The sequence below is a fragment of the Rhinatrema bivittatum genome, chromosome 1, assembly GCF_901001135.1.
Source record: "Rhinatrema bivittatum chromosome 1, aRhiBiv1.1, whole genome shotgun sequence".
Lineage (NCBI taxonomy): Eukaryota > Metazoa > Chordata > Amphibia > Gymnophiona > Rhinatrematidae > Rhinatrema > Rhinatrema bivittatum.
In genome coordinates, this window is record NC_042615.1 from 772,576,806 (window position 1) to 772,603,102 (window position 26,297).

Genomic DNA, 26,297 nt, shown 5'->3' on the forward strand with positions numbered 1-26,297 from the left:
GCATAAGCATTTCTGCTCAACTGCTCACAGCTTTCCAGCTCTTTCACCTTGGCTTGCTAATCCTTTCCGCCTCCTCTTCAATCCTGTGCTAAAGAGTACACTGTTGAGCTATGTTTTTTGTTATTTTACTCACCATGAGGAGAATTTTAAAAGCCCGACGTGCGCATTAATTAGGGGATGCACAAAGAAGTCGGGCTCGCGCGTACCGAGAGAATTTTAAAAGCCGCCGAGATACGTGGGTATCAACTGCAGTGCACACATCTTGAAAGCTTTCAAAAACGGGAGAGCCGTGAACCAAAGATGTGCGCATAAATACCGATGCGACGCAGCGCGCTGAGGCCTCCTGCCATATAACTTCTGCTATGGATGCCATGTTTGATAACATTTAAAGAAAACTAGGCAGATCTGTGGGGTTTTAAGGGTCAGGGCTAACTGGGGGGGGCGTGAAGGCTATCAAACCAGGGGAGTTGGAAGATTTCTCTCTTAACTTGATGAACTGGAAGCAAACTGGTAAAACTGGGACTGGTTTTCTGCATGCGCCCCTTTTTAAATTCACCAATTTACATGGTAGAAGCAGGATTTGCACACATGCGTGCACCTACTTAAAATTTGGCAAATGGCCACGCTATTTCATAACACATGCTCAGGGGCCCAGGAGATTTTTTCAAAACTTGACCCATGGGGTATCTGACACCATCATGCACTTTCCCTGCAGCACATGCATCTGCTGGCCGCAGCAGGATGGGCTCTGCCGTAGTCTCACAGGCCTCCAAGGCCGGTGCTAGCTATGTTGCTGCCCTGTGCGAACAGGGCAGCAACATAGCTAGCACACACCCACCCCCACCACCCACCCCCACCCCCCGCCCCGGCATTATTCAGTCTGTGTCCTGCACCCATCAAAAAAAAAGCCCAGCTCCCTCCAGCAATCTATGGGGCGGATTTTAAAAGGAGCGCGAATAGCCTACTTTTGTTTGCGCTCTAGGCGCAAACAAAAGTACGCTGGATTTTAGAAGATACGCACGGCTCCGCGCGTATCTGCTAAAAACCTGGATCGGCGCGCGCAGGGCTATGGATTTTGTATAGCCGGCGCGCGCCGAGCCGCGCAGCCTACCCCCGTTCCCTCCAAGGCCGCTCCGAAATCGGAGCGGCCTCGGAGGGAACTTTCCTTTGCCCTCCCCTCACCTTCCCCTCCCTTCCCCTACCTAACCCACCCGCCCGGCCCTGTCTACACCTCCCCCTTACCTTTGTCGGGGGATTTACGCCTCCCAGAGGGAGGCGTAAATCCCCGTGCGTCAGCGGGCCTCCTGCGCGCTGGGACGCGACCTGGGGGCAGGTCCGGAGGGCGCGGCCACGCCCCCGGGCTGCCCCGGGCCATAACCACGCCCCCGGGCCCGCCCCCGGAACGCTCCCGACACGCCCCGAAAACGCCGCGCGGTTTGGGCCCGACCCCGACACGCCCCCTCCGAAAACCCCGGGACTTACGCGAGTCCCGGGGCTCTGCGCGCGCCGGTAGGCCTATGTAAAATAGGCTTACCGGTGCGCAGGGCCCTGCTCGCGTAAATCCGCCCGGTTTTGGGCGGATTTACGCGAGCAGGGCTCTGAAAATCCGCCCCTATATTTTTAAAAAAATGACCTCCCCCCCAAACAGAACCCATGGTCAAGGGAAGGGTATTAGGTACCCTAAGCAAATCTTACACCTTTGCTCACACACACACAACTTCCACAGACATACACACAATTCAGTTATGCATTTATTACGATTTTACATGCAAAAAGAACAATCAAAGTACAGTCTTCTGAGCAAAATATCACTTGTAACATGCATATTATATTTACATGCACTGCTGTGATGCCAACCAGAAAATCCTGCAAAAATCCTAGGTGACCATGCAAACATCCAGGCCCATGCAAACACCCAGGCTCCCATTCTCACACGCATGCACCTGAGCTCATCACTAACCACTTCTTTGCCGCCACAGGAACGGGCTTCTGTGGCGGCCTTGTTTTGGTGGATCTTCACCGCCATGGTGACCGGCTCCCGTGGTGACCTTACTTTGGCGGGTGTCTTCACCATCACAGGGACAGGCTCCCATGGTGGCCTTGTTTCAGAGGGGGGTCTTCGCCACCATGGGGATGGGCGCCCGTGGTGGCCTTACTTCAGCAGGTGTCTTCGCAGCCCCACAGTCTCTCCTGCTGCTGCTGCTGCCTCCCTCCCAGGTATGCCGGGAAGTTTTAAAAAAAAAAAAAAATCATGTGATGGAAGCAACCGGTCCACTGGGGGAAGCCTGAACACCCAATAGGGCAATCCACCCCTGCACGTGCGCATATGCGTGTGTTATAAATTGACCGTGTACCTGGGCGCGCACCGACATATACGTGCAAATGTGCGCACGCATACCAGTTTGATAGTTACTGTCTTCTTCTTACATTTGTGAGGGGTGACATCCCAAATCAATTGGCTTCTAACTGCCACCTCCATTCTCTAGTCTAAATGATTGTCAACATATGATCAGAATTTCTCATTCAGGATCTTTTTCCTGCCATAGAAAGATGTAGCTTATCCTTACTGTATGGTCTTTTACTCTTCCTAATATGACCCTTGCCTCTTATATATCTAAAAACTAATTTAATACACTAGGTTTTGAGTCATCTGTTCAGCATAGCCTTTCTTTTCCTGTTCCATTTAAAGCTAAGACCTCTGAAAAGGCCATGGTCTTCACCATATGCCTAAGCCTCTCCACCAGATTCTGGAAATCTCGCTGTACTGCAGAAATGCAGTTTATAGCCAGGTCACTGGTCCCCATAGAGGCCTTACTTTCTTCTCTCATTTCACTAAGTATTTGGTTTGTATTCCTGCTAGCCAACAATTCTGGGAGGCATTTAACCTTTGTGTCTCCCTCAAAATGTGTCCCCAAGTGTATACCTTTGGTAATAAAGTCACTCAGCAGGAGTTTTCTCTTTAAGGTGCTTTGACAGTACTGTGAAGCTTGTGTCTACATTGGGTGCCTTCTTTCATTTCAGATATCACTTAAATTTAGAGGTGCACAGCCAAAAAACATTCATTTTTGGCATTTGGTTTCATTATAAGGGGGGTGGTATTTTTTATTTTGTTTTCTGTCATTGCATTTTACTGTGTACTAAATTTTTTTAGTCTGTACTAAAACCCATTTAATGCATACTAATTTGATCATGTGTGCACTAAAAAAATTAGCAAACACTAAAAAAAGAGAGCACACTAATCAAAACAAAACAGAAACAACAGTAATTCCCTCACTTCCGTTTCCATTTCTGGAGCATCATCATTTTCCAATGCTGAAAAAAGCAACTTGTATGGGTGTCATTTGAGGGGAGGGGTGTCTCTGGTCACAGATCTTACCATACCAGAGTCAACTGTAACCCATTTATTTTGGGGTTTCTGAATCTTCTATGGAAGTGCTGGCAGATTTCCTGGATGTTGTACAGTAGGGAAAGTTCTTCTAATGGTAGCTAATTCTTCTTTGGTTCCATTAATTATATAGCTAAATCAGCTTAAAGTTGAGTCAACTCCTTTTTTACTGTGGAGAGCTGCAGATAGATGGGGGCAGCCCTAAAACTCTAGATGGCCTTCCTTAAAACTAAGGCACTACAGTTATTACATTGAATATGTCATTATATTAATTTGTTTTGATATAGAACATCTGTTATATCATTAAAAAAAAATTCACATAACCTATTTACTACTTAATTTAATTGAAGAATCTTGGTTATGTGCCCTAGGAGGACTATATATGAAAATCAAGCTCTGGGATAGGTGGGGAAAGGGTTGGATGGAAGGGATGTTTAGTGGCAAGGGCCCTTCAGATCCAAAGTTTTTATTCAAAGGTAGAGCAGGACATAACAATACATAACAATACAGCAAGAGATGTTCAATCCTATAAGCAAACTTCAGTTATGAAGCAATAGGTAAAATATAACAAAGCAAAATAGGTTGAAACCAACAGCACAACTTTACAGGCAAGTAAGTTCAAAACATTGACAAAATTTTCACCAAAAAACACTTGGCAGTCTGAAGCATTTGAATTTAGGGGTCATGAAATGAAACTCCAAGGGGGACAACTCAGAGCCAATGTCAGGAAATATTTCTTCACGGAGAGGGTGGTGAATGCCCTTCTGGAGGAGGTGGTGAAGGCAAAAACAGTCAAGGAAATCAAAGGGCCATGGGATAAAAACTGTGGATCCCTAAAGGCTAGAGGATGGAAATAAAGAAAAGAGTGCATTGGGGTAACTGGGGGTAACTTGTTGGTGTGGCAGTTGCTACCCTTAACAAATAAGCCTTGATACTGATAATGCAACTCTATCATTTCTCTCTGCTTCAACGGCAGTGAGAAAAGAGGAATTGGATTCAGACAGTAACCAACAAGGGCCCTGACTTTTACATTTTGGGAAACAAATAAACATGGGGGTAACTAGCTGATGCGGCGCTTACTACCCTTAGGGGCGGATTTTCAGAGCCCTGCTCGCGTAAATCCGCCCAAAACCGGGCGGATTTACGTGAGCAGGGCCCTGCGCGCCGGGAAGCCTATTTTACATAGGCCTACCGGCGTGCGCAGAGCCCCGGGACTCGCGTAAGTCCCGGGGTTTTCGGAGGGGGCGTGTCAGGGGGGCGGGCCCGAACCGCGCGGCGTTTTCGGGGCGTGTCGGGAGCGTTCCGGGGGCGGGCCCGGGGGCGTGGCTACGGCCCGGGGCGGCCCGGGGGCGTGGCCGCGCCCTCCGGACCCGCCCCCAGGTCGCGTCCCGGCGCGCAGGAGGCCCGCTGACGCGCGGGGATTTACGCCTCCCTCCGGGAGGCTTAAATTCCCCCGACAAAGGTAAGGGGGGGTTTAGACAGGGCCGGGGGGGTGGGTTAGGTAGGGGAAGGGAGGGGAAGGTGAGGGGAGGGCAAAGGAAAGTTCCCTCCCAGGCCGCTCCGATTTCGGAGCGGCCTGGGAGGGAACGGGGGTAGGCTGCGCGGCTCGGCGCGCGCCGGCTATATGAAATCGATAGCCTTGCGCGCGCCGATCCAGGATTTTAGCGGATACGCGCGGCTCCGCGCGTATCTACTAAAATCCAGCGTACTTTTGTTTGCGCCTGGAGCGCAAACAAAAGTAGGCTATTCGCGCTCGTTTTAAAATCCGCCCCTTAATCACTAAGGGGTAGATTTTCAGACGAGCGCGAACAGCCTACTTTTGTTTGCGCTCCAGGCGCAAACAAAAGTACGCTGGATTTTAGTAGATACGCGCGTAGTCGCGCGTATCGGCTAAAATCCTGGATCGGCGCGCGCAAGGCTATCGATTTCGTATAGCCTGCGCGCGCCGAGCCGCGCAGCCTACCCCCGTTCCCTCCTAGGCCGCTCCGAAATCGGAGCGGCCTAGGAGGGAACTTTCCTTTGCCCTCCCCTCACCTTCCCCTCCCTTCCCCTACCTAACCCACCCACCCGGCCCTGTCTACACCCCCCCCTTACCTTTGTCGGGGGATTTACGCCTCCCGGAGGGAGACGTAAATCCCCGCGCGCCAGCGGGCCTGCTGCGCGCCGGGCCGCGACCTGGGGGCGGGTACGGAGGGCGCGGCCACGCCCCCGGGCCGTAGCCACGCCCCGTACCCGCCCCCAAAACGCTGCCGACACGCCCCCGCAACGCCGCGCGCTCCGGCCCCGCCCCCCGACACGCCCCCCTCCGAGAACCCCGGGACGTACGCGAGTCCCGGGGCTCTGCGCGCGCCGGGAGGCCTATGTAAAATAGGCTTCCCGGCGCGCAGGGCCCTGCTCGCGTAAATCCGCCCGGTTTTGGGCGGATTTACGCGAGCAGGGCTCTGAAAATCCGCCCCTAAGAGCTGGATTCATCATTCTTCGCAGCGAATTCTTCATCATGAATCCAGCGAAAAAGGGGATGGGGCGAAAGGGGGGCAGACCTGCGAAAGGCCGCAGCCTTTCGCACCCCGGCGGTGCGATTTCGCTGGCCGCAGTGCAGCCGGCTGCAGCCTTTCGCACAAATAGCACCACTGTAAAAGGTGTTGCTATTCACCATGCTACTGCCAGTGATAATGTCCCTCACATTACTGCCGGCAGCAGTGCTACGGCCGACTCCTCCCCCTCCCCTCCCCAACTCCTCCCCTCCCCATCCCGACTCCTCCCCTCCAGCTAATTAACATCCTAACGCACGTGATAAACATTTAAAAAATAACCCCCTAAGCTTGATAACTTTGATGCAACTCTTTGATCCAACATTGCTCTCTGTTTTTACAGCAATGGTTAAGGGAAATTGGATTCAAACAGCATCTGAGGGCCCTGACTTTTACGGTCTGGTAAACTGATAAGCATGGGGAAACCTGCACAGTGCAGAAGATGTTGGCATAAGCTTGCTGAGCAGACTGGGTGGATCATTTGGTCTTTTTTCTGCCATCATTTCTATGTTTCTATGAAATCCTTTGTAAAACAGAACCACATTCCAAATGTGCTCACATTTGGCAACAGAAGTAAGCCCTAAACCTCAATTCTCAAGAACCAGATTCAATATGTAAAAGTAGAAAGAGAATGCAGAAAGAGCATCTACAGTACTTAAAGGCCAAACAGTGGGAAAGTACTTATTCAAAGGTAGAACAGAAAATAAACAGCAATATCCAAATATTCAAAATATTTTCTACAAATGGAACACTGAAAATATTAATGGACAAAAATGGGAATTTTTCAACAATATTCACTGCAAAGTTTTATTTCTAACGTAAACAATTTCTCTAAAGCATGCAAACATGTATTACCTTTGATTTAACAAGATGATTAAGAAACTGGAATTGGATGTCAGTGATTTTCTCCACAGTTTCCTTCATTGTAGTGACCTCCACTTTTGCTTTAGGATTAACGTGCCCAGCATAGACCAACGCTAACACCAGCACTCCAACTACTGTGGTAATTATACAGGCCAATAGACAAACCAGAAAGATTTTCATGAGAGAGAAAGAATTATGTTTTACCTGTAAAAAAGAATAAGAAAAGCATCCAAAAGTACTGGCAAATAGAACATGGTAATTAATGACATTTGCATTGAATTGATTCATAGCTTTTAAAGCAAGTTAATCAGCAATAAGGGCATGGCAGGGCAGAGTCAGGCTGGATGCAGGCCACCACGCCATCTTTCCTCTCACTCCACGTGAGCAAGGAGCGTTTGACAACCATCCAGACATCGGAAGGGTTAGGCTTGTATGGCCTAGCCATATTGCAGACACAAGGAAATTTGGAGAGTTGGGTTTCCACGGCCTATACATGCTGCGGAGCAGTGAGGTTTTAAATTCCCTTCCAAAAATTGGTAGCAGTCTTGAACATATTGATGATCTTGCCATGGTCCCCTGGTTTTAAGGACTCCATCATAAGGTGCCCCTATATTGCAAGGTTAGTTCATATGTGGCAAGATTTGTTAATAGCTATGTTATATTAGAATAGAAATGGTCATTAACCTTTTGTTAATTTTGGAATTCTGTTTGTGCCGTGGCCTTGCATTTCCAATACAAAATAAATGTTGCAGTTTCAGAAATCCTTGTCAGTGTGGTTACTTGGGGAAGATGGTTGGTGGAAAGGAGAGGAAGAGGTTGCTAGAGTACAAACAGGATGAGTCAGGCTGCCGATAAATTGTGTCACTGGCAGAGTTGAGTAACAAATACAATAAGTATTATTTTTAACATAGTTTTTAATGCATATGTGCAGAACATTTTTAAAACTAAAACTCTAGAAAAATACAACAATAATTTTACATTTTAAATACCTGCTTTGAATAAATCCTTATTGGGGTAGAAATTTTGTTTTTAAACGGGTGAATTTTCAGAACGTTATACAGGGTATGCCCTTGTAAAAATAGCATGCATGCATATACTATCTTATAAACCTCCAGGGTGCATGCATACTTGCAGTATCAGATGTAAATTTTAATGGAGAAAAAAAGGGACAGTCTAATTGTGAGATTTATAAATGCACATATAATTTGCTATTTTGTTGGAGGTATACATGCATACATTACCAAATTTGTCTGAACAAGCTCACATCTGATAATTGACTCATAGAATTTGTCTTTAGTCTGCAGTTTTTGGATGGGAGTTCTGGGTGAACTGATGGGGATTCAGGGTGAAGTGCTAGTGAGTCTAGGTGAACTGCTGGACTAGTGATTCCATGAACACGTGCAACTATTTTCCAGAATAATGTATGAAAATATTCTATCAAATATCTGCTTTTGTGTTTAATTCTAGGTTATTTCCTGCACATTGGTACAATTATTTTGTGCATTAAATATATGCATATATTTTATTTTAATGGGTAGGGAAAGTGTATGTATTCCTGCATTACAAATATATGTGTGATGCAGTATTTTATAAACTGTGTGGCTTCTGCAACACAGTTTACAAAATACCAGGATAAATCTCTGCATGTCCACTTCTGCGTGCAAATGGTATACAATAGACAGCTCTGAAAGTTCAACTGAAAGTTCAACTGATAATGTACAGCCATTTTTGAGCTAGAAAGGACAAATAAATTCGGAAAATGTTTTGAAATTAAGTATTTTCCATGTCTGTATTATTTCTTGCGCCTCAAAAATGAGTGAACCAATTTTACTTAACTGAATTCTGACCCTGTCTATCAAACTTTTCCAAAAATTAAACTTCAATTGGCAGAACTCAGGACAAGTAAAAAGCATGTTTTACCATAGCAGTCAGACAGAACTTAAATTTTGAAGGGCTATCATGTCACCTTAATTTATTACTTATCTGACACCATTACTGTACAAGATAAATCCCATGGGTGTAATGGTTCTTTTCCAAAGAGCCTATAAATCCAGATTAGTGCCTAGGGAGGTGAAGTAATTTGCTCAAGGTCACACAGTGAGTAATAGATAAGGGAGTCAGAGCAGGATTTCATCTATCTCACTACAACATTTCATGGTTTTCAGAACCTTTTAAATCATGGTTTATTTTTATCGTTTTACCTTTGAAAAGTGTGAATTTCAAAGCCTAGATAGCAGATAGCCAGTATAAACAGGCTTATCCCATTTACTGCTGATGTTCCAGATTATAACACATGTTCTATATCTGTCCAAGAAGATTCCACACCGATCATGAAATCTAATTTTGCATTAAAAAATAGATATTTGCAAATTTTCCAGTGTCTGAATTTGCCTACCTATCACCTATCTTTCCTACACCAACATTTTTTTGTTTTTTTTATGATTTCCTTGTTGAGATATTGTGACCGAAACATAAAATGGATTGCATTTGCTTTTTGGGAATCTTTTAGAAACTGTCTACAAAATAGTTTATTACACTCATGGAAACGAAAACACTTTAAAGAAAAAAAAAACACTCACCGGTAAAGTAGGAGAGCACTTCTTTGTCTTCCCCTGTGGGTCTTTACATGAGAAATGGCTTGCACCACCTTCATTCATTTCAAATGCAAAGTTGTCCATTCTTACATAAACAAATCCCAATACTATTAAAGAAAAAACTGTTTTGAGTTAATTAAGCTTAACTCAGCTGAGTTCAAATAGAAAGAAGAGCCCTGAATTCTGTATACATGCATACCTCTTATAGTTCAGGAACAAGGAAATTATTAGAATGTATTTTGTAATAAGTAGAACAAGGTCCAGTTATTACAGTATATTGCAGTACTATAATAAAAGACGTCTTCCTTAGAATTACGACCTGCTTGCCCGTTTTCATTTTCTTTCCCTTGAACCAGTGTAGTTGTGAATCATCCACATAGTGAATCTTTAATATTTACCTCCTACCCCTATGCCACCTCCTCTCCGACCTAGACCTGAATTTCTTCCTATATGCAGATGACGTGCAGATTCTCATCCCGTTTCAAGGGTCCATAAGCGAACCTTTGCAACGATGGGAATCTTGCCTCACCACCATAAGCGCCTCACTATCCGAGCTCCATCTAGCTCTAAACACCTCAAAAACAGAATTACTCGTCATCTCCAATCACCCTGAACGTGTCACCCTCCCCATGCGACAGAACCCCCCCCAAAATACTACCACTGCCCTCTCTCAGACCCAATTTGTAAGAGACCTGGGCGTCTTTATAGATCAGAACCTAAGTTTTAAACCCCACATCAAAGCTCTCCTAAAAGGGGGTTTCTATAAACTTAACATCCTAAAAAAACTTAAACCCCTCCTCCACACCCACGATTTCCGCACAGTCGTTCAGACCACCATGCTCACGAAACTAGACTATTGTAACTCCCTGTTACTAGGACTCCCTGCCTCCACCATCAAACCCCTTCAGATTCTACAAAATTCCATGGCTAGAATCATAACCGGTACACGTAAAAGGGACCACATCACCCCCATACTAAAGGACCTTCATTGGTTGCCCATCTCCTTCCGCTCACAATACAAAACCCTCACCATCCTTCACAACTCCCTACATAAACACAATCACACCTGGCTCGATGAAATGCCTCATTACCGCTCCTCCGATCGCCCCACAAGAACTACCCATACAGGCACCCTCCACACCCCATCCCTCAAAACAGCTCATTCAGCTCACACCAGAGGGAGAGCCTTCTCAGTCGCTGGCCCTACCCTCTGGAACTCCCTCCCCACCCCCCTACGCCAAGAGACATCCTTTCACAACTTCAAGAAAGGAGTCAAGACATGGCTTTTCCGACAGGCCTACCCTGACGCAAACCATGACGCAAACCAAACGTAATTTCTCCCCCTAGCTCCCCCCTGCCCCCCCCCCCCTTTCAGTTTCCGCTCGGCCCGGCCACCTCTCACCCTCCTCCCGCCTGTCTTATCCCTTTCTCCTCCCTGCCCCCTGTCACCCTTTCGTTTCCGCGTCACCCGGCCGCCACCCTTCCCTTATTTCCCCCCCCCCTCCACCCCCCCTTTTTTTACACCCTCTGAAGTAACTATTTCCCAGTTTTACCGCCTTCCCCAACTTTCGATGTCTCCGTAATTCTACGTAGTTAAATGACACCTATACAGTTCTCCTGTACATAGTCTCACCCTATTCTTTTTGTATTCTCCCCTTACCTCCTTCTAACTATGCTTTCCCCTTCCCCTCCTACCCCTTGCCCACCCTCCCCCTCCCCTCCCCCCCTTTCCCCCCCCCCCCCCCTCAATTCGGCTCCCTTGGCTTCATTTTTTTTTCTGTACTGTTTTATTTGTTCACTTTGTTATAATGTTTTATTGTTTTATTGTTATATTATACTATATTGTTATATTGTTTCATTGTATCTCCCTCCTGAGTTCTTTGTAAACCGGCATGATGTGCTTCACGAATGTCGGTAAATAAAAGTTAATAAATAAATAAATAAATAAATAGTGAATATAAACTTTACCCTCCACTGCCTCAGGTACAAAAACTTAGATTGTAAGCCCTCTGGGGATAGGGAAATACCTACAGTAACTGAATGTAAACCGATGTGATATCTCAGATCGAATGTCGGTATATAAAAAATAAATAAATAAACATAACAAGGAAGAAAAAAAACCCCCAAAGTACATCTGAAAACTTTCAAACCAGCTTCTGGAAAGGGAGTTTGTTTCTTCCTTGAAATTATGGCACCTGCCACCAGGGGGCATGAAGAAAGAGAAGAATGAAAACAGGTTGCCCTAAAGGAAGAGATTTCTGGAAAGGTTGCTCCAGGAAGACAGGGCCTGGGAGGACAGGTGTAGCTCATTAGGCAGCTGAAGTGAAGCAGCAAAAAAAAAAAAAAAAAGGGCTTTACCAACGAAGAAACAGCCAGAGAAGCCCAGTCTAGGAAACTGCAAGGGCAGCAAGGACCCAGAAGCGGTTAATGAGGCTGAGGCCTGACTGGACAGGACAAGCAGACCCTGAGAGCTATCGTGCTGTTAGAGAAAATCCAAGCAAGGAGACTGGAAGAAGCAGCTGCTTGGGCTTTCAGCAGTCCATGGAAGGGGTGGTTTCGGGCTGTTACAGAAATGTGCTAGCTGAAGAGTTTGGACCCGTGCAGTAACAGACGTGGGGAGAAAGAGGCCTTTGTGCTGAGCGGCGGGGATTTTCATTGTGAATCATTACTGTCTTACCCCACGTAGGGGTACAGTGAGAATGAAAAGCTAAAAACTTCATGCCTGTCCTTGTCCCGTGGTGCTCCTTACTAGGAAACAGCTAGGGGGACACCAGAAAAGACTAGAAAAATTCTGCCATACCAGACACGATCACAAACTCAAACTAGAACGGTGTGAGACTGAACTTACTGAGTCATGTTTTCATCAATGCTTTGTAAAATATTGTCCAATAAAATAAGCACCCTAGATGTAGCTGTGGCAGGGCAAGACTGAGCTTGGTCAAACCTTCTGCATAGCAAGATGAGTTGCTGATGGGCAATTCTATATTATTTTTTATCATGAAGAGCCAGAGGTGCTAAATATTTTTCCCATAGTCACAAAAAGGCCATTATTCAAAGCATGTTTAGCATATTCGGATAAATAGGACTTATCCGCTGTCTAGCAGCCGCTGAATACCTGGTTATGTTCAATGGCTGCTAGATAGCCAGATAAGTCACTTATTCAGCTATCCGAATAGACGGATTATGTGTGGGCGGATCAGGGTGGCAGTATGCCATACAACCACTTCTTTTTTTGAGCTGTATCATATTGTCCCTTTTTTCAGTCAGTCTCCCAGAGGCAACTATACATTTTCTTCTACCTGACACAGCATATGCTGTTACATTATAGGCAAGCACAACTGTATTACAATGTATAAACTGTATTACAATGTATAAACTGTATAAACAATGTATTCCGCCCCTGAGGCGACAGTTCAGTTCCATGTAAACCGGTGCGATATGTATTGTATACAGGAACATCAGTATATAAAAATTAAAAATAAATAAATAACTGAAGAGCCAATGGCAGTCAAGTGGTCAACATCCCAGGACAGATAAGGGCCACCAATCTGCCCAAACCACTAGAGCTGGTTTGGGCAGATTGGTATAGCATCACTGGTATAGCATCACAGCTGGAGAAATGCTGCCAAAGACAGCCCATCACATGGGTGGCACTGCAATTGCAGTGGCAATTGATTGGTGGCAATGGCAATTGCAGTGCCACCAACCAACCCATACTACTGGAACAGCATCCTGACTGAGTAGCACCATTAAACCATTTCCAACCCATCATCTGTGTGGTGCTGTGGCTGGAAGACTGACAACAACTCACTTCATCACTCAAATAGCACTCCATCTGAGGGACTGCTAGGGCTGCCGTCCAGCTCCATGTAATAAAAAAAAAACAGGCTAATCCAGTCTTGATTTAACCCCATTGCATGCAGGGATTTGTAGTTTTGATTTTCTTAGGTAAATTAATGGGACAATCTATAAATACAAGTCCCTGCATGCAACAGAGTAAAACCAGGACTAGATTAGCCTGTTTCTTATGCAATGGAGCCAGGTGTTAATCCTACAGACTGCCAGCAACCAATCCCCCACCATCACCCAAGCAGCACTATGATTGGAGGACTACTAGCAACAAAAGCCCATATCGCCACTACCAAGCAGCACTAAGACTAATCCATCTGAGGGAAATGCCAGAAAAGCTTGCAATAAATAAGGTAAAATCAGGACTGGATCACCCTGTTCCTTGACATGCACCCTAAGACAGCCAACCCACCCCCACCACCACATTCTCACCCCTTAAATGTGTTAATTGGCTCCATTTCTTCAGAACTGGCTGCTCTAGTCCTGGTTGTTCACCGATGCATGCATATTCTCTAACAAACATGTGAAGAGGATGGATATGGTATCATACAATGTGCCAGAGCTTCATTTAAACATGACGTGTCTTACTGTTCCAAGATTTGTAGTATATATATTTACCAAAACAAAATCCAGTTTTCTTTTTTATAATATTTTCCATGTGCAAGTAAAATCAACTTCACAGTTTCTCAATGACAGTCAAAAAAAATTAAAGTCCATTCCAAAAACTAGATCCACTCAAAAAGTCGTACACAGTAAACTCTTGACAACAATATTCTCAAAAATACCTAACTTAGTAATGTCTTCACAGTACTCAAACGCTGATCTTATATGGTCCCATCAATGTTTCAACATGTATTGTCTGCTTCAGAGGTGCCCATGACATACAGCTCACGTTCACAATTGGACACCCTTCTCACAAAGTTTTTATAAAAGCTATTATAAAAAAGAAAATTGGACTTTATTTTGGTAAATGATTATAACAGTAGTAAGGAGTAGTAAGGCGCGTCATGTTTTATCAAAGCTCACATTGTATGATGGTATCTCTATCCTCTTCACTTGAGATTGATACTATTTAGGCTTGTGGGTTTTTTTTTTTTTCCTCTCTCTAATACATTTATTCCCTAATAAAAGCAGAATTATATCTCCATGGATGCAAGAGAGTCAAAACCAAGACTAGAGCAGCGTATCCTGGAAAAAAAAATGGAGCCAGATGGCAAACCTAAATCACCCTTTGGAACAGTTTTCTCCCACCCAAGCAGGCAGCATTCTCACCTTAAGGCTCCTTCTCCCACAAACAGCGTGTTGGAGAGTGAGTGAGAATACAAGAACTTTCAGGATTTCCACTAGCAGCTGTTGTAATATAAAAGGATTTCTTAAATTAAAAATAGAATTACTTCAGCAGAGTGAGGTGAGGCAATGTCACATGTGGCAAGAATGCATCCTATTTTCTTGGGCCCATGGTGTAAGAATTTACGAAATCAAGTCAGACCAAAGAACCATCTGCCTCGGTGTTTTCTACAATGGCAAGTTGCGAGTGCTCAGAGGAAGGCTGGAAAGGACTGGAAAGGACTAGCAGCACAATGAGGACAATTTTCAAACTATTTAACCCTGGTAATTAAGCAGTTGCCTGATTAAAATCGGTGCTTGAAATGTACCTTCATCTCTGCTGCTAAAAGTATCCGTGCTGTTTCACAACCCAGGCACGTTTTGCCCCTGCCGAAAAAGGGGCGGGCCAGCAAGCATTCATTTTGAAATCCCCTTGTGTGCTTTACAGCACTGACTTTGCCCCAGTGTAAAGCAGACGCAAAGTCTGTGCGTCCATCAGTACCTGAGGTGCCAACTATCTCCTGAAAAATGGGTTTGCAGGCTCATGAGAAGGAAGTGCCCCAGTGCCTGCATTCAGCTCAGGGATTTTAACAATTGCCTCCCATGAGGCCAAACAGAAAGTCTATTATTATGGTGATTCAAAGATGGCAGACTTAAAATAAACATGTTCTAAGAGATAAAATCATTAAGAATGAGCTCACTTGTGATGTCAGTGTTTAGATTTTTTTATTGTATTATCTTATGTATCAGGGAAGACCAATTTGCAAAGCTATTTATGGAGAAATTACTACATACATGATAATTTTGATAATTTTCTTTCCTCTATGGAAAGCAGGCCAATCCACTAGGGCATAGGCGGTTTTATGAGATTTGCCGAGCAGCGACGTGGTCCTCTTTATACACTTTCTCTGAGCATTACAGATTGGATGTTTGGGCTCAGGAGGACATGGCTTCCATGCATGCTGTGTTGACGGGACCGCGGGCAACCTCCCACCCTTTTCGGGAGTAGCTTTGGTGCATCTCACTGGTGTGACTTGGCCTGCCTGTGCAGAGGAAGAAGAAATCACTACTTTCCTGATAATTTCCTTTCCTCTAAGGAAGGAAGGCCAATCCACAACCTGGCCTAAGCTGCCTACTTGCTTTTAGTTCCTCCTTTATACGTAATCAACAAAGAGTGTTATTTCTGTCAATTCATTTGAAGGACTGGTTACCAGTCCCTAGTGCATGTTAATTCATTTGGCTGACCTCCGTGTTGTCCAATTGGTTGGAACCATGAGAGGTTGTCTGTTCATATTCAAGTATAATCAGTTTGTCCACAGTTTGGCTTTATCAGAGATACTGGGGGGCTGATGTCATAGCAGGAGTATAGCAGTGAGTGATAGCAGTGAGTCTGATTTACTCTTCTCCATCTGCTAGTAGGAGTTGGAATTCTACTGATATTGGATTTTTTACAGGAAGGCTTGGCCCTTAACACTTTGAAGGTGCAGGTTGCAGCTTCCACTTGCTATAGTGGGCAAGTCAATGGTAGAACCGTGTTTTTCCCATACAGGTGGATCCAGGTTTTTTAAGGGAGTTAATCATCAACAGCCTCCTTTGTGGTTACCGGTGCCTCTTTGGGACCTTAATCTTGTCTTACTCTTTTTGGTGGATCCTATATTCGGCCACTGCTTGGCCTTTCTTTGCAGATGCTCACCTTGACAGCAGTTTTTCTCATAGCTATCTATTCAGCTCAACGGATCTCCGAGCTCTTTTGTGCTGTGAGCCATTTCTATGAATGTCTCCGGTGGCAGTACAGCTTAGGACTGTACCTTCTTTTTTGCCAAAAATGGTTTCAGAGTTTCATTTGAATCAATTTATTTTCCTGCTCCCACTCTTCTGGGGTCGAGCATGATTATCGTCTGTTGCATGCCTTGGATGTCAACCGGCATCTGGTGTGGAACTTGAAGACATTTGCTCTTTCAGGACATCTGATCGATGAGTTGTGCTCCATGGTGGAGATAATCAAGGTGAAGTGGCGATGCATCCAACTATAGCCCATTGGGTGAAAGAAGTCATCACAGCCACTATGTGAATGCAGATGTCTCAGTACATGGGGGGGCGATGCAATACAGAGCACTCAGCTGAGCGCACTGTTTAACCCACTGTCAGACATGGGTTAAATAGGCACTAATCCACCCCCTAATGCAATAGAGGGATTAGCACCTATTTAACACACATCTGACGCGGAGTGAATGAGTTAGTGCTCATCGCCTGCAAATGCATGTGAATGAGGCTATTACTCATTCACTCCAAATGCAAAAAAATAAATGTGCATCTCAGATGCACATTTATGGCTCAGATATTAATGCCTGCCTGGAGCTGAGCACACTGAAAAAAAAGTACAGAAAAGCAGAAAAATCTGCTTTTCTGTACTTTTTTTAAAGTTAAAAAAAAAGAAAAAAAAACCTCTGCTGGCCGCTTTGAAGACTGACGCCGATATGCTCGACATCACGTTTCATAACCAGCTAACTGCAGTAATGAAAACCGACGTCATGTTTATCGGCATCAGTGTTCATAGCTGGCAGACCACCGGTAACCGCGGGGTCGCATTAGCAAGGATGGGCTAAGGTCGCTCTAGAGACCCTAGCACCACCTTGCTAACACGACCCCCTAATGAAGTTTAGTTGTATTAATCTATCATTGCTACTCCACAAATGTTTTGATATAAAGTGGTGGATTTTCTATTAAAAAAAAAAAATATATATATATATATATATATATATTAATACAATTGGGTGACAAAGAAATGATGTCAAAGATATGCGCTGAATGTGTTTACTTGGATTTCAGCAAAGCTCTTGAGAATATCCCACAACTGAGGAGATCCAGATGGCAAAAAGAAAACAAAAATCCTTTACCAAGCCCACAGTACAGAATAGGTGAAAGGAGGGAATGAGTAGAAAATGGTAAGCTAGGGAAGAATGGGCCTTGAAAGAGAAGTGAAGATTGAATTAAATACAGAATGGGAAATCAGGAGGCCCAAAGAGATGCGGTTTTAATTTTAGCACTAAAAAAAGAGAGTTGAAACCAATTTGAACCATAGGTTTATCAATTGCATCTACAAGAAAAAACCCACCTACCTTATCATAGGGAATTCACCCAGGAAATGTGAAACATATTCCCAGATTTCTAAATAAGCAGCCTTTGACCTTTCAGTTTGTCTCTTGACATAGTGTCATTCATGGCTTGTAATCATGACTGTAATTAAATATATGTTTTACTGCTTGATAAGATCAATCAGAACAGGATATGAGGGCCATTTTTCTAAGTATCTCAAAGTGTCATTAGGCAATAGAGTACCTACAGATTGTTGTAATTGACTGACATTGTCTATTAGAGACAAATCTCCAGAACAGTACACAGTATTATAGGTGAGGCTTCATCAATGACCTCTACAGAGGCATTATAGCCTTCTCTTTTTTCTGATGATTATGCCTCCTCTTATGCCCCCCAGCACTCCTCTGGCTCTGGCCACCAACTTATCACACTGTTTTGTCACCTTGAGATCAAAAGATACAATCACCCCAAGATCTATCTCCTAATTGAAGCATATCAATCTCTCTCCAGCCTACCTCCACCCCCATTATGTACTGCTTCCTCAAGTTAATTTATCAAATTTTTATAACAACTTATCTAAATAAACAGCCATTCTAAGCGGGGGAACATTTTTGCATACATTTTATAGCCTAGACAATATAAACACATAGGGGCGGATTTTAAAAGGGTCACACGCGTAATATACGCACGTAAAACTCTGGAATTCTGGAACACCTGCCTTCAATCCATAAACAACCTGCTAACAAACCTCAGCTTGATCCTGAATACCAACAAGACCGAGCTCCTCCTCGTCACCCAAGACGGTAATTACTCATTGCCCAACACACTCCCCTCAATGCAACCAGTTTTCTCCCCCCAAGTCAGAAACCTAGGAGTCATCATGGATAATCAACTGAACTGCAGAGGTTTTATCAACAACATGACAAAGGAGTGCTTCTTTAAACTTCAAGTCTTAAAACGGATGAGACCTCTCCTCCACTTCCAAGATTTCCGGACAGTCCTCCAAGCAATTATCTTTTCAAAAATTGATTATTGCAACTCACTTTTGCTTGGCATCCCGGCCAAAACCATCAAACCCCTACAGATGTTACAAAACGCCTCAGCAAGAATTCTGACCAGAACCAACAAAAGAGACCATATTACACCCATACTGCGGAACCTTCACTGGCTCCCAATCAAATTCAGAATTGCCTACAAAGCATTAACAATCATTCACAAAGCCATTCACAATATCACCCCACTGGATTTTAAAATCCCACTTCGACCTCGCACACTCTCCAGACCGGTGAGATCAGTATACAGAGATACCTTCCAGGCCCCTCCCATTAAAACCTCATTAAGGAAGAGAGCTCTCTCCACGTCCAGCCCAACTCAATGGAACTCGCTCCCCCCGATCACCTTTAAAAAGAGACTCAAGACCTGGTTGTTCAACCAGGCCTTCCCTTAACTCATATGAACAGATGAATCTATTATGCTGCCCGCTGAACAACCAAGCCGCCCCTTATCTCATATGAACAGATGAATCTATTATGCTGCCCGCGAGTAGCCTATCATCTCTAGTTAGCCTTTCACTGTACAGATGATCTAAGAAATTCTCCTCCTTAATACCTTGTCCCATTGTTATTTTCTTAGTCGCTTGACTATATTTCTATATTACTATGTAAACCGAAGTGATTTGTAACTATAAAAGTGCTAAATAAATAAACCTTTAAAACCCCTCCTGCGCGCGCCAAGCCTATTTTGCATAGACTCAGCGACACATGCAAGCCCCAGGATGTGCATATGTCCAGGGCTTGAAAAAATGGGCATGGCGGGGGCGTGGCCAAAGGCCTCGCCACTGCCTCTGGGCCTGGGCCTGGGGATCATGTGCCAGGACACTCGGCCGGCTCGCCCAACTTACACCTGCCCAGAGGCAGGTGTAAATAATAGAACAAAGGTAGGGGGAGGATTTAGATAGGGGAAGGTGGGGGGGGGGGGGCGGAAGGAAAGTTCCCTCTGAGGCCGCTACGATTTTGGAGCAGCCTCGGAGGGAACGGGGAAAACCATCGGGGCTCCCCTAGGGTTCGGCGTGCGCAAGGTGCACAAGTGTGCACCCTCTTGCATGCGCCGACCCTGGATTTTATAACATGCGCGCGGCTGCGCACGCATGTTATAAAATCGGGCATAGATTTGTGCATGCACAAATTTACGCCTTCGCATAGGTTTTAAAATTTGGCCCATAAAATACAACACTAAATACAAATAAAAGTTAAAATGGAGAATTGCATGACTACTTTTTTTGCATTGAATTTTAACTGTCAAGCTTTCAACACCTCTTCTAACTTTCTCAGAAATCTTCTCACTCTATTTCCTAGCTGTGTCCACTCTGTTGTAGATCTTAGTGTCATCCATAAAAAAGGTAAATCTTGTTTTCTAATCCCTCTGAAATATTGTTTACAAAGTTTTTGAGCTGAACTGGTCCCAGGACCAGTCCCTGAGGTACTCCACTAATCATCTTTCTTTCCTCAGAATAAATTCCATGTATTTATTTACAATGTTTTATATTCTGCTTATCACAAGCCACAACCATCCTAAGTGTATCATAATACAACAAATGAATTCATTAATAAAATAAAACAAATAATAAATTTATCATAAACAATTCATAAAACAGTCTAAATAGAACTAATCAAATAATACACAGTTTAAAATTCTTCAAATATTTGTCGAAAAAGCCAAACTTTCAACTGTTTACAAAATGATTTAGAATCCTCAGTATTAATTAATTCAAAAGAAGTTGCAATATCACACACCTTCTTCATACAATAAGCAGCAAATGTATCACTATCCAAACTAAAGCTTTCAATAGAGCTCTTAGGATTCATTAAATTCTTTACCATATTAAAAATCTTAAATGTTTGGTTCATTAATACTTGTAATCGTATTGTAAAGAATGACCTTCTGGCCATTTCAAAGATTTTTATAATTACCACGAACCACTTTGTATACTAGACCCTTTCTTACACCATTTGCACTCAGCCTGGTGCATTATTTGCTTCAGCTCCAGAAGTTCTTAAGAGAACCACAGTACCTGATTAACAGCATTATTCATATTAAAGGAAGTTAGCAAAGAAGAGGCCGCATAAATATTTGAAAGGTTCATATCAGACCAATATTGTTCAAACTTTTCTAAATCTATTGGTTCCATAATTAATTCTGTGGCCTGGACATTCTGACTCGTCCCCCCACCATCCAATTCATGTTGCAACTTGAAACCAATAAAATAATGATCAGACCATGGCATTTTTTTCTATGGTGAGATCATAAATGTGGTCAAAATTAATGATGCCTACTTTTGGGAACAATCACCAAGTCTAGCGTATGTCTGACTTAATGTGTGGGAGCATTAAAAACTTGCACCATACTCAATGCAGATATGCATGATAAAAGGTCTGAGACGTGTCTCTTGTCCGAGACTTAAGTGTATCTTCGGTATGGAAGTGAAAATCCTCCACCACAACCAAATATTTTGACTGTGCGTGCAACAAGGTAGTAAACTCAATAACATCTATTATATCATTGTGACATAGACTGGCTGATAGATTACCCAAAGTACTCAACTCTGTAATTTAACCATCAAACTCTCACACCCCTGCTCCAGGGGGTGACTCTTGTTCTGGGTGCTAGGTGTTAGCTGTGGATGGATGTAGGTGCCAAACAGACAAGACACTCAGTATGGATGTTCCAATTTAAAACTTTACTGTAGAAAATTTCCATATGAAATTAATTAGCACATACACATTTAAATCTGTTTAAATCCATGTCCCAAAGTTATTCTTAAATGTCTTTCCCTTTTTCTATGAATATGTATTGGGGTTCTGAATCAGTCTCATCCTCCAGATTGCCAATTGACAGGCCTCTCAGGTACAAGGGTCGTCTATTCTTTTGGAATCCCTCTTCCCCACAATACGTGAGGTCCAGATGAACTTCAGTTTCTCCAAACTCACACTCCTTTTCTCTTCTCCCAGGGCAGATACTCCACTGTGGTCTACAGATGAACATGAATTTTTACTCTTCACTTCTCATCTCCAGATGGTATCTTGAGGTCTTTCAAAATGAAACGTCCAGGCAGCAGGGAATATAATACATTTTCTCTTTTCCCCACTCTTGGACAGGAGGCAGCAAACTTCCTCCCAAAACAAAAAAGACAAAAAAATCACCACAACAAATATTCAGCCATTCAAAACAGAATCACTACTGTCCATTCATTGGATATGAGGAGGAATAGAAGATCTTCTTTCATCCTAATCCTTTCCAGAGATAGGGGGACTTTCCCTCCTTGAAACAGGACCAGGGGATCCACTAAACACAAAGCAGAAAAATCCAAAATTTCTCAAACTGCAAAAGCATTGAGGTAATCTTTTATAGAAACATAGAAATGACGGCAGAAGAAGACCAAACGGCCCATACTTATCTGTTACTCTTGGCTCTTAGTAACCTTTTGGTTCTATTTCCCTTCCGCCTCCACAATTAATGTAGAGAGCAGTGTTGGAGCTGCATCTAAGTGAAATATCTAGCTTAATTAGTTAGGGGTAGTAACCGCCGCAATAAGCAAGCTACACCCATGCAATAAGCAAGCTACACCCATACAAAATTATTCACTGTAGTTAAATCACAAGCAGACTGTGATACATTACAGGAGGACCTTGCAAGACTGGAAGATTGGGCATCCAAATGGCAGATGAAATTTAATGTGGACAAGTGCAAGGTGTTGCATATAGGGAAAAATAACCCTTGCTGTAGTTACACGATGTTAGGTTCCATATTAGGAGCTATCACCCAGGAAAAAGATCTAGGCATCATAGTGGATAATACTTTAAAATTGTCGGCTCAGTGTGCTGCAGCAGTCAAAAAAGCAAATAGAATGTTAGGAATTATTAGGAAGGGAATGGTTAATAAAACGGAAAATGCCACAATGCCTCTGTATCGCTCCATGGTGAGACCGCACCTTGAATACTGTGTACAATTCTGGTCGCCGCATCTCAAAAAAGATATAGTTGCGATGGACAAGGTACAGAGAAGGGCAACCAAAATGATAAAGGGGATGGAACAGCTCCCCTATGAGGAAAGGCTGAAGAGGTTAGAGCTGTTCAGCTTGGAGAAAAGATGGCTGAGGGGGGATATGATAGAGGTTTTTAAGATCATGAGAGGTCTTGAACGAGTAGATGTGACTTGGTTATTTACACTTTCGAATAATAGAAGGACTAGGGGGCATTCCATGAAGTTCGCAAGTAACACATTAAAGACTAATCAGAGAAAATTCTTTTTCACTCAACGCACAATAAAGCACTGAAATTTGTTGCCAGAGGAGGTGGTTAGTGCAGTTAGTGTAGCTGGGTTCAAAAAAGGTTTGGATAAGTTCTTGGAGGAGAAGTCCATTAATGGCTATTAATCAATTATACTTAGGGAATAGCCACTGCTATTAATTGCAGCAGTAGCATGGGTTCTTCTTAGTGTTTGGGTAATTGCCAAGTTCTTGTGCCTGGTTTTGGCCTTTTTTGGAAACAGGATGCTGGGCTTGATGGACCCTTGGTCTGACCCAGCATGGCAATTTCTTATGTTCTTATTTGTTTACCCAGACTATGTAATTTAGTCCTTGTTGGTTGTTGTCTGTATATAGATCCACTTTTCTTCATTCCCCCTGCCGTTGAAGCAGAGAGTTATGCTGGATATGTATTGAAAGTGAAGTATCAGACTTTCTCCCTGCCGTTGAAGCAGAGAGTTATGCTGAATATGCATTGAAAGTGAAGTATCGGACTTTCTCCCCTGCCGTTGAAGCAGAGAGCTATGCTGGATATGCACGAAGTATCAGACTTTCTCCCCTGCCGTTGAAGCAGAGAGCTATGCTTTCCAAGCAGATTGAGGATTTAGAAGGTGTACTTTTTCCTTCCTATGCTGGGAACATTAGTTCTTGAGCCTGGCCTACCAGAGATAGGTGACCAAAGAAAATTACAATGCTTCACGTTAGAATTATCATTATCATTACTACTACTTATCACTTCTATAGCATTGTTTGACATATGCAGTGCTGTACAAAACATAAGAGACTGTCCCTCCTCTATACAGCTTACAATCTAAATCAAGACAAACATTCAGGCCAAAAGAAAATTTGGGAATTTCATTTATTAAGAAAATGGTTAAAATCAATAAGGCTGTAAAAGTGGGATAATCAGGGGTTAAGATGTAAAAGCAGCCTCAAATAGGTGGATTTTTAGATTGGATCTAAATAAGGTAAGAGAGGGAGCATGACATACAGTGGTCAGGTAGAAAGAATGGAGTTAGGAATTAGTGGTAGAGAAAAAGGGCATAGATAGGAGTGACATGTCTGATGAATAGAATGCAAGAGGAGGGGTGTAGAGAGAGAGATAAGAGAGGAGATGTAGTGAGAAGTTTTAGAGTGAAGGTTCTTTTCAGTGAGTAAGAGGAGCTTGAACTGTAAGTGGAAACAGAGAGAGAAAGACAACATTGTGAACTGAGAAGAGGGATTCTATGAATGTGGAGACTTTTGCAAATAATAATCTGTGCAGTTGAATTTTGGATAGTTTGAAGTGGAGAGAGATGGTTCACTGAAAGACCTGTGTGAAGCAGGTTGCAGGAATCTAAGCAAGAGATGAGAGCTCTGGTAGTGTGTTCTGAAAGAAAGGGATGGAGTTTGATTATATTATATATAGAGAAATTACAGTTTGGATATGAATAGAGAAGGAGAGAGAAGAGTTGAAGATGACTCCATTATCCACAGAAATAGAGAAAAGAAGGGAAGTGGGCTTGGAGGAAAAATAAGGAAGTCTGTCTTGGCCATGTTGAGTTTAAAGTGGCAGTGGGACATCTAGGCAGCAATGTCAGATAAGCAGCCTGAGATCTGGAACTATATTCCAGATGAAATTTCTGGTGTAGAAAAGTAGATATGGGAATCATCAGCATAAAGATGGTACTGAAAACCATGAGAGGAGATCAGCATATCAAAGTAATTAGTGCACAGAGAGAGAGAAGAGTACAAATTGATAGTGGGATGGTAGTAGAATAGAATCCACCAGAGGACACACTAAAATTGTGATGAGAAAGGTAAGAAAGGTAAGAAAAGAACCAAGACATCACTTCCACTGGGAGATTGTTCCATGTATCCACTACCCTCTATATAAAAAAAATATTTCCTAAGATTACTTCTGAGTCTACTTCTTTTTACCTCATCACATGACCTCTCCTTCTAGAGTCTTCTTTCTGTTAAAAGAGGCTCACCTCCTATGAAGGGATACCTTTGAAATATTTAAATGTTTCTATCATATCTTCCCATCTCACCTTCCCTCCAGGGTGTACATATTTAGATCTTTAAGTCTATCCCCCTATGCTTTAGAGCAAAGACCACTAACCATTTTAGTAGCCATTCTCTGAACCATCCTGTTTATATGCTTTTGAAGGTGCGGCCTCCAGAATTGTATATATTATTCCAAATGAGGTCTTATTAGGGTCCTCCTATTCAGAAGTATTATCACCTCCCTTTTTCTGCTGAGTATTCCTCTCCCTGTGCATCCAGGTGAGCACTACTCCTCTTTCAGTCCCTTCCAGAAAGCTTACTTTTTTTTTTTATCTTACATTTTGGTATGGCTTTTATTTCAAATCTTCCCAACAGTCAGCCTTCACCATGTATTCTTTCTCTGAAATTTCAAGTCAGTGCTAACTCTGCAAGGATTTTAGCATCATGGCTTTATCCGGAAAACTTGGAGACAACACTGAGGATGTTCATGTGCACATTGCACACAACTTGTACATTCAAGGAGTGAAATGCTTCCTGTTACGGTATGCCATTTCTCTCCTGTGTGGGAGAGCAAGAGCAACATGCTTGCAATGGATTGTACCCATTACATTCAGCATGCCAGTTACATTGAAAAAAGCATACTTCCTCTCCTGCCACTCTGTAAGCTATGGTGCTTACTTCATGTACTTCCTGACCAGTTTCATCATAGCCCTCAGTACCTAGCTGCATTACCTTGAAAACGATGCCTGGTCCACACCAGCCACTGCTGCTACTGTATTCTGGAATGAGCAAGTGGCAAGAAAATGAAAAATAATGAGAAGCTTGAGCAAGCCTGGAATGACACGTCCATGATCGGTTAGAGAATCAATGTCATCTCTGATTTCTTTGTGGAGAAAAAGAATTGCCCTAGAGCTCAGTCTATACATCTGGATAACATCTGTCTCCGGCAACCCCAGCAGTGTTGTCCTCAGACGAAATATAAGCTGCCTTGCATGCCCTTCAGTGAACGGCTCGAGCCCGGATAGGCTGCTCCTCTCAGACCCTCCTTTCTTCTTCAAATAAAGCATCTTCTTTCTCTCTCTTCCTTCTCTCTTCTTTATTATAAAACATCTGACAGTCTAATTCTTCAGCTCAGTCACAAAATGTACCAAACCATTGAAAAAACCTGTATATAATCCATGTTTGCTACAGAGAAGCACCTAGTATACACAGCATCATAATAGACTAAAATTGCCACCAAAAATATGGCTTAACTTTTACTTCTACCATGACCATGGTGTTAAATTTCCCACATTAGAAACCACGCGCTAAAATGTCTTCCTTCTAACATGGCTCTCTGAATTGTCTTGTAATAGCTAATG

General features: G+C 43.3%; 1 protein-coding gene across 3 annotated transcripts in view; it reads right to left on the reverse strand.

The window, feature by feature from the left end:
• The window catches only part of LOC115077541, a 54,069-nt gene extending 39,526 nt beyond the window's left edge, over nucleotides 1-14,543 (reverse strand). Inside the window, exons 1-3 of one of the 3 annotated variants that reach the window (XM_029579837.1) lie at nucleotides 14,496-14,543; nucleotides 9,360-9,481; nucleotides 6,772-6,984 (exon numbers count right to left, since the gene is read on the reverse strand). In XM_029579837.1, coding sequence (XP_029435697.1) covers nucleotides 6,772-6,984; nucleotides 9,360-9,458 — 312 coding nt within the window. In that variant the 5' untranslated portion in view covers nucleotides 9,459-9,481; nucleotides 14,496-14,543. Of the gene's footprint in view, nucleotides 1-1,960; nucleotides 2,218-6,771; nucleotides 6,985-9,359; nucleotides 9,488-14,495 lie in introns of those variants that run through there. The other 2 variants (XM_029579852.1, XM_029579844.1) reach the window with 2 other exon arrangements.
• Between the last annotated feature and the right edge of the window lie 11,754 nt (nucleotides 14,544-26,297).